General features: G+C 37.5%; 1 protein-coding gene across 1 annotated transcript in view; it reads right to left on the bottom strand.

Moving 5' to 3' along the window:
* LOC143039814 (uncharacterized) overlaps positions 1 to 10,000 on the bottom strand; it is a 40,867-nt gene that overhangs the window by 15,993 nt on the left and 14,874 nt on the right. The window contains exon 3 of the mRNA XM_076210063.1: positions 8,401 to 8,968. Coding sequence (XP_076066178.1) covers positions 8,401 to 8,968 — 568 coding nt within the window. The remainder of the gene's footprint in view (positions 1 to 8,400; positions 8,969 to 10,000) is intronic.

The raw sequence follows: 10,000 nt of genomic DNA, 5'->3' as shown, positions 1-10,000 counted from the left end.
TGACGGCTTCGGCCGCAGCTTCGCATTTCCTGGTTTAGGCTTCGCACTACTTTGGCCCACCAAGACTTTTCAATAATTAAATTTGAAATATTTGGATGGAGGTTTGCGAGATAAGAGTTGTTAGAAAAAGACTTATGAAACGGAAACTTCTGATTGTTTGATCGCTTGAGGTGTTGGGAAATGCATAGACAGAACTAAGTTTTTAGAACCCTGAATGTTGCAACCAAAATATGTTGAAAGAAATTAGACCAAATATTACATTTCTATTCAAAGCAATTGAAAGACTTTAGATCCAGAATTATAATTCCCATAGAAAATTCACGGAAAAAGAGATGTGAAGAACATCGTTCGGAAGCCATCTGTCCAAAAAAGGCTAAGCGAGCTGTTTTAACGCTTTTGTTGTTTGATTTAGTTCACCTTTAGATATAATTATATGTTCATCTCAAACTACAACGAAAAATATTATATGTATCAATTCTAAAGATCTATTCAGAACCTGAGCGACAACCGGCGTCGCTTGGCAGTGCAGCCGGGGGTAAGTGAGACCGCGAGCGCCGTGAATGTGAAGCACTACAGTCGTGCAAAACCCGTAGACTTATGCCCCAAAATTATATCTTTTAGTATGTCGCTGAGACCTCTATCCTCCGCCCTCCTGCAGAAGCTCCAAATGCAAAGCAGGAGCACGTCTTCAAACTGGATGTTATGTCGGTATCTAGGGGGTGAGGAAAAGGCTGACGCAGCTATAGCACCGGTTCTTAAGAGACCCATGATTGATGTTGGGCTTCTCCAAAGCTGGACTCAGCTCAGGACTCGCACACTGGTTCCTCCTGCATAGTCTTGAGGCTTAGCACTCGAACCGTAGTACCTCGAGGTCACAGTGTACTGCGAGGTCAGAGTGCTCGAATCTGCTACGGGCACAGGCATTGTTTCAAAGACTGCGTCTAGGGGACAGTTGTTTCTGACAGGTCAGAAGTCGTAGCACAACTGACGACCGGGAGACGCTGACCTGCGTTACTACCTTTGCGGTTGCTCTGAACCTGTGTTCTTGAGGAGGGAGGGGACCGGCCACGTCTGACGGGGGTGTTGTGAGCCGTCTCTGCCAGCTACAAAGTCCATGTAACTGCGCCGGCTTGTGAAGAGTCACCAAATGACCGTAACATTGTTTGGGCGACCGTACGGTCGTATTCTAGGAAAGGCAAGCATCCCTTGCCTCAGGATGCATCTTTTACCCCGTCTGTCCGTCGCCCCACGCTCGACCGGGCATCGCTGGAGGTAGCCGCCGCCGCCGCCACCACCAGAGGACTAGATGGATGTAACCTCCTTCCTTGAGGTTTGATCTGCTTCCGGACACAATCGTCCCGAGGCCAGAATCAGTAGCAGCGCCCAAATTGCCCAAAACCTTGACGGAGGAGATGAGACAAATACATGGTCAACGCTGCATACATATATACAAGCAAACACACACACACACACACACACACACACACACACACACACACACACACACATACACACACACACACACACACACACACACAAAAGAGCAATAGGTAGCGCTCCTGTGTTAAACGCGAGTAGGCCTAGTTTCGATCTCCAGAGAGTGCTAGGCCATTATTCGAATCATATTTTCACGGTTTCCCAACCCTCTCTGCAACGGCGGACGTCAGAGGGGCAGTATACCAGTCTCGTATTAATTAGCTTAAGCGAACTTGTTACGTTAGCTTCAGAATTCGCTTACAAGCACAGCCAATCCAAAACGCTCAACATTTCACACACACTTTGCACCATGTCTTTAGAATAAACGTAATCATCTTATGATGATGATATCACGACTTTGGATGACATCTTCAGTCTACATATACTTCGCACATTGTATTCAGACAGAAAATTTACATTCGGTCAACAACAAGCAATAATCTTATGACAACTTATAACAACTTTCGGCTCTAACCACACTATAGATTTTATGTAACCTTGACAATCCAATTTAAGGGATTTTTGTTTAAGGGATTTTAGATTTAAGGAAATACTTCTTATTCAAAATGTCCTCTGCATGAAAATAGATTTTTTTCAACATGAAGTACATAGGCTTCTATTAAATCCGAAATGCGTTACTTTTCTAAAATAAGATATTCAAAATGCGTTACTGCACTGAAATAGAATATAAAAAATGTGCTACTGTGGTAAGGCAGAGTATATGAAAAATATATTTACAATGCGTCATTACACTAAAATGGAATATTTTGTTTTAATTATCAATGTAAAATTGAATATCTTAAATGTATAACTTTGCTAGGATAAAGCCTTTTAATGCATTACTTCGGTAAAGTAAATATATATCAAATGTATTACTATGATGAAGTAGAATCTTTTGAAAGGTATTTCTTTGCTAAAATAGAAATTTTCAAATGTATTTTCACGTTGAAATAGATTCATTAGAAAGCGTTACTATGTTAAATCGGTTAATGAGACAATTTCAGAAAGAGAATTGTTACAAGCGGAGTACCACAGGGACCATTAGATAACAGATAATCATTTCTTTATTGGTAATCTCTGAATTTAAGAACTCTCCAATATCAGAAACGGAAAATTCTAAGAACTAGAAAATTACAGATACCAGAAAAACTTTCTAATATTGCTGACCTATCTTCGAAAACATTTTTCGTTACGAATATGTCCAAATGTTATAGATGTTCGATAAATGTATGTAATTGGCTGTTGCGGACAAGTCAATCGAAATAAACATCACAATTGAGGACGAAGCTTTTATTAGTACGTTTCGCTTGTTAAACCTTTGTCAAATACATTATTTACTAGATAAAGCCTCAACAAAAGAAACTTCTTGCTAGTAAAGGCTCCGTCCGATAAAGACCACTTGTACTGTTTACTGTTTAAGGAAATCAATTTGATCCGAAAATAGATTCTGTGTGTGTTTGATTTCTGTAATAAAAAATGGCCATCATGGAACGGCAAAATATATATCATATTATTTATAAGTTTTACGCGTTAGTCCAATATCTAGTAATTATCTAATAGAGTTTTATAACTTTACAAACTATGGTAGACAGAAGGAGAGGCTGTTTAGATATTTAGAAGAATATCTGCCATTGCGTCAAGATAACGTCCGATAGGATTAGTGAAATATAGAAACTATGGTAGATAGAAGAGAAGAGTTATGAGTGCCTGTTTGTAAATATTTAGATAAAAAATTACTGCATTAGTATGAAATATAGAAGTACTATTATTTCCTAAGTAACGTAAAGAAATTTATCCAGTTTTCAAATACTCTTAAAACGCAATATAATTTATATTCTTTTCTCTATATAGTAATCTAAAACTTATATGAACTATGAGGAAGAGGAAGACAAATGTTCTGATATGAGGAATTTGCCTCAAACTGTTATTATGCCATTTAAGAACATGCAATATTTTCCTTTCCTAAAGACATTATTTCAAAAGCTTTCAGAAGAAGCATAGATCGTAGCTGGAGTTCATAATATTTAGGTAAACATGATTGATTTGCTTTAAACAAACAATAGATAGAAATATTGTATGATAAAGTTTACCTCAAGAAGGGTAAAGATGAATGTGTAAAGCATATATACGTGTTAAATACAGATTGTTCTCTTTATTTGAGAATATCAGAAAATTATTCTGGTATATGATATTTTCTAGATTTCGTAAATTTTCGTTCCGATTATTGGAAGCAATCTAATTTCAGAGATTCCTAATAGAGAGAATTATCTGTATAACTATTCTTCTACTTATGATCATTCAGCTTAAGATTTTTCGAAGTTACGATGGGTTTTAATAGGTAAAAGGGTCCCCATTTTATTAATTATAAGTGCACATATTTTGCTAAATGTATGTGCTTATCATGCTCATTTAGTACTCTGGTTGAGTAATCGGAAACGTACTAGCCTCGCATTCGCTTATTTGTGGGTCCGAATCCTGCACGTCTCTCCAAATCCCAGCAGTGACTGTTACCTGACCCAACAGTCCAAGCGCATAGGGCAAAGGTGACGGCTTCGGCCGCAGCTACGGGCTTCCTAGCGTAGGCTCCTCACCACCTTTATTGTATTGCGTATTGTATTCACCCATTTCGACTTGCGATTTTTCGACTTACGATTTTTCGACTTAAGGTGGGTTTCTCGGAACCAGCCCCCATCGTAATTCGAGGAGTACTCATAATAGAGTCAACTTCCTATTGACGAAGTCGCATGTAACATTGCGAAGTTTAAAATTGACGTCGACCTCTCCTTAAGGGGATTTAGTTTTTATTCGAATTTTCATATCTGATTCGACCGATAAAATCAAAACTCTCTATCAAAAAATAAATACTAAAGAAGGTAGCACAAACTACATGATTATCGGAATGGGTAGTGCTGATAAATTGGTACTTCTTTTTTTAAATAACTAGCGTTTCTATCCTTGCGAACACTATCGTACCGAAGAACTAGTCTCAGTGGTAGAGATTTAACCCATTCAAATCCGATGACAAGATTTTTGTCATTTGGTCAAATAAAAAAAAAAAAAAAAAAAAAAATCATAAAACACCAAAATGTTTGATCAAACACTAGAAAAATATGACGTCAGTCCTCGCTTCGTGCGAGGACTGACGTCATATTTTTCTGGTGTTTGATCAAACATTTTGGTGTTTTATGATTTTTTTTATTTATTTTTTTTATTTGACCAAATGACAAAAATCTTGTCATCGGAGTTGAATGGGAAAGGTATCTCAAGCTATAATAATAATAATGATAGAAATGATGATAATAGTAGTAGGAGTAATAATAGTAATAATAATGATGATAATAATAATAATGATGATAATGATAATAATAATAATAATGATAATAATAGTAATGATAATGATAATAATAATGATAATAATAATAATGATAATAATAATAATAATAATAATAATAGTAATAATAATGATAATAGTAATGATGATGATAGTAATAACAATGATAATGGTAGTAATAATAATAATAATAATAATAATATACATACATGCATACATACAAGTGAGATAGCCAAAGTCAAATGGCATAAATCCACTCCCACCTATTTCATATCCACACACTCCACCCCCACTCACTCCCCCTCCCTCCCTCTTTTCTTGGCTCCTCTTGGGTGACGGTCATCCCTGCATCTCGCCGACTGCCCTGGGTCAGAAGCAATGTAGCAAGACACAGCACATCCACAGAAAGGCCGCTTCATTAAATCGGCGACCGCCCATCTCTGTCTCCTCGTGCAGAAAAAGAGAAGACGGAGAGAAATCCTTTCCGGCTGCGTCAAAATATCATTCACTCATACCCCCTCACACCCCCCACACTCCACCCACACTCCCTTCCATGCATCACATCATCCATACACAATCATTCTTCACTCACCCCTATATTCTGTTTTCTCCCTTCCTCAACAGACATCTCCCTCTTTTCTAACGCCCCTCTTACCCCATCCATCCATCTCATCCTTGGTCGTCCCCTCATGTTCGCTCCATCCACCTCTGCCTTCCACACGTCTTTTACTAATCTTTCTTCACCCATTCTTTCCATGTGTCCAAATCATCCTCTTCCATCAACCCTATCTCCCAGCTTCTTTTCCACCCCCACTCTCCTCCTCACCTCGTCGTTTCTCACTCTATCCAGCCTAGTAGCCCCAGCCATACTTCTCAGACATTTATATCAAACACATTTAAACTCTTTCTCTCGTCCTCCCTTATGTTCCATGTTTCTGCCCCATACAGTGCTGTCGGCACAATCACCCTTTCATACAATCTCCTCTGAACACCCGTTCCAAAATGTCTTATTCTCATTACCATTTTTAATCCCCCAATGCATTTAACCCATTCAACTCCGATGACAAGATGTCTTGTCATTTGGTCAAATAAAACAAAAAAATCATAAAACACCAAAATGTTTGATCAAACACCAGAAAAATATGACGTCAATCCTCGCTTCGCTGCGAGCGAAGCGAGGATTGACGTCATATTTTTCTGGTGTTTGATCAAACATTTTGGTGTTTTATGATTTTTTGTTTTATTTGACCAAATGACAAGACATCTTGTCATCGGAGTTGAATGGGTTAATTGCTTCTCTCAATCTACATTCTACCTCCACCTCCACTCCTCCCTTTTTTGTCACATTCGCTCCCCGCAAGTATCTAAAGCTATCCATTTCCTCCAGCTTCTCTCCCTTAAAACTCGCTTCTAATTTGCTGCCATTCTCTCCTTATGTACATCTCATCATCTCATAACAGTAATAATATATATGCATTATGTCATTGCTAACAAAGGCAAAATCACATTTAAAAAATCTAAAAAGATCGTATTATGTTTTCTGAGAGTAACTTTGATTAGGGATTGGTAGTATGAATATATACTTATATATACACACTATATAGATATATATATATATACATATATATACATATATATATATATATATATATATATATATATATATACACACACTAAAAACCCACTGTTGATTGGATTTAAGAAAAGAAAGGAAATAACGATTTCCGTATATTTTTATCACTTGCTGTGATCCTCTTCAAGCGGAAGAGTATCACAGCAAGTGATAAAAATATACGGAAATCGTTATTTCCTTTCTTTTCTTAAATCCAATCAACAGTGGGTTTTTAGTGTATTTATGAATGTGTTACGATATTATTGGACAGTGATATATATAAATATATATATATATATATATATATATATATATATATATATATATATATATTTATATATATATTATATATATATATGTTGACTATATTATGACAAATAAAACTGAAGGTGGAAAAAGCAGACGAAAAGTAATGGGAGAATTTCATGCTTTAACGTTTCGACCCACAGGGTCTTGATCACAAAGCTAACAACTCAAACATAACAGGAGATTTTATACATGGACGGGTCATCTCATGGGACGCTTCGGAGAGCTTGTTATTTTATTTGCGTATTCTTTTATTATTAATAAGCTTGTGGCTTTTGGTAGACATATAAAGCCATCTCTATGGTTAATGTTGTTATTAGCATACATTAACACTAATAACAACATTAACCATAGAGAAGGCTTTATATGTCTTGCAAAAGCCACAAGCTTTTTAAGAATAAAAGAATACGCAATTATCATAATGTTTTCATTTTACCATTTCAAGAAAATTTGTTAAGTATCACAGAATTATTAAAAAGATTTAACGTAAAGGTAGTTTTTAAACATGATAGTACAGTAAAACATAAACTCATCAACAATAGTATTGAAATTAAAAAAGGATGCATTTATAAAATTCCTTGCAAAATGTGTAATCAATTTTACATAGGTCAAACTGCCAAACCCTTAAACATTAGAATTGAACAACACAAGAAAAATGTTAGGGATGGCAATCATTCTAGTGGTATATTCAAGCATATTGAATTAAATAATCATCCAGTTGATTGGGGTAATGCCCAGGCAATCTATTATACCAACAACATAATAGCAAGAAATTTAATAGAGTGCAGTTTGATTCATCCCACCAGTAATCAAAATACCAACCTACATAAAGGCTTGTACAAACTTGATAATTTCATTTGTCAAGAAATTAGTAAGATAATATCAGGTAAAATGTAAACCCAACGAATTGACCTAATGTCGCCCTATATCATTAGTAGATAGAGTGTCCCTGGCGACTGTGACCTGATGTCGCCCCACCATCTTAAGATAATTGACAATGACCTTCCGCTCTCAAGGGGGTAATTGGTCGCTACGCTTATTCAAACTGTCCTTGTTCCTGTGTATCATGTATATACTTTCTATGCATTCCTATCACTATGTACTTGTTGCACTGAAGATGTAATATACGAAAGCGCTCTGCTTCGTTAGTTTCTTTTTTCCAAGTGGACTTTGCATATATATATATATATATATATTTATATATATACATATGTATATATATATATGTATATATATATATATATGTATATGTATATATATATGTACATATATATTCCACACACACACACACACACACACACAATATATATATATATATATATATATATAATATATATACACAAAATGTGTTTCTCGAGCAAAAAATTATTTTCACGCTGCCGGTTTTGCTAGACCTGTCACAGCAACCCTTCTCTTTTATCCGGGCTTGGGACCGGCATAGGACTGGTTAACACCTCATTCCTGTGGCAGAGAATGGGAAGGTGGAAGGTACCCAAAACAAAGGCTGGAATGGGTACCCAAAGGAAGAAGACCAGTAGGGAGGTCCAGGACCAGATGAATAGAAGGTGTGGAGGAAGCATGAGGAAGAAGAGACACAAATTTACCAGAAGTGCAAGAGAGACCTACGAGGATAGAGAGAGAGTGAGAGAGAGAGGGGGGGGGAGGAGAAACTTACCGTTGTCGCTGTGTTGAGCGTCCGAGGATGAGGTGGGAAGTCCCCCTTCAGCCTCGAGGGAGAGGGTGAGCTTACTTCCACTCCCAACAGTTAGAGTTCCTCCTCCAACACCCTCTCCTCCACCTTCAACCACACCCTCCTCCTCGATGCCTTCGCCATCATCTTCTTCGTCTTCCTCGACCATGACTCTCTCATCCTCCGCGTCTTCTTCCTCCTCTTCCTCCTCCTCCTCCAGTTCATTCGTGCTTGTCAGGTCACCTTCAGAGTTGCTGGCTGAGGTTACCCTTGGAGGCTCGGACCCTGCCCTGAGAGGCGTGAAGTAAATTCTTGAGGGGAGATCGGAAGGTTGAGGGGAACCGGGCGAAGACGGTGGAGTCCGGAGCGCTGGTCTTTGACTGTTGTGTTCTTGGAGTCTTCGGTGAGTCGAAGTCTGTATGCTCTCGCGCTGTGGGGTGTGGGGTGGGTGGTTCTGTCCTTGGGTGGGCTGGGGGCCGTGGTGGGGAGCTGGGAGGGGCACTGGGGGACGCACTAGTGGGATCTCCTGGAGGTGGAACTGCTGATGGGAGAGCTGTTGTTGTTGAAAGTGCATCTGTTGGGTGTCTCGGGTTCGGGCGGCGCGAGGCTAGTAAAGCTTTCGATGCTGAAGGGAGACGTTTCGTTCGACATCGTCAGGCGAGGCGGTGGGGACGACAATGACGGGATCGTTGTCTTCTACACAGGGATTCGTTATAGTTCCCAGTAATCAACGACGAAGTTTTTCGCCGATCTCCAAGGTTTCTTCGGATACGAAAGCGCACCACGATTAATTTTACTTTTTTTTCTTCTGGTGATATATATGTATATATCTCGGTGTTCCTGTTTGGGGTTAATATTTCCGTTTTCTGTAATATTTACAAATTAGATTAACGCTTCTCATTGACAACGTCATTTGATTCATATGTATTTCCAAACGAACCTTCGTCTCTCCTGCAATCATTTGATCTAAATGATATAAAAAATAAATGCATTCAGTAGTTATATACTTAGAGGTCACACATACATACTCAATATCTTTACAATTAATGATATAAATGTTTCTTTAACTCCTTTATGTTTACGGAGTAATTTTTTGGCATAGCAGCACTTATTATCATACACCAAGAAATACCCCTCCAAATACTTTGCCAAAGATATTTCGTTGCGCTGAAAAAAATAATCTAATGGCAGTAGAAATATATATATATATATATATATATATATATATATATATATATATATTTATATATATATATATATATATATATATATATACTGTATATATATATATATATATATATATATATATATATATATTCATTGTATATATGGGCAGGATATTTTCTCTCATGCATGTTTGGTTAAATTTAATGGCAAGATTATTATTGCAGAGTTTTTTATCTGCCTTTTCTCTTTCTCTGAGAATCTTTTTCCCTTTCACGGGAAGTTGTCATATAATGTCACCAAATGACATTGTTTTGTAAGTTACTTTGGGCATGGCTTTACCAAAGTGAAAAACTGGCCAGAACGCGTTTTCACACTACTTAGTGCTTCATCAGTGGCTAGAGTGTGAATATCTGATTGA

Source organism: Oratosquilla oratoria, chromosome 27 (assembly GCF_046742065.1).
Source record: "Oratosquilla oratoria isolate Oo_2021 chromosome 27, ASM4674206v1, whole genome shotgun sequence".
Classification (NCBI taxonomy): domain Eukaryota; kingdom Metazoa; phylum Arthropoda; class Malacostraca; order Stomatopoda; family Squillidae; genus Oratosquilla; species Oratosquilla oratoria.
The sequence above is the reverse complement of the archived record's forward strand: the minus strand, read 5'-3'. Positions and strand labels throughout refer to the sequence as shown.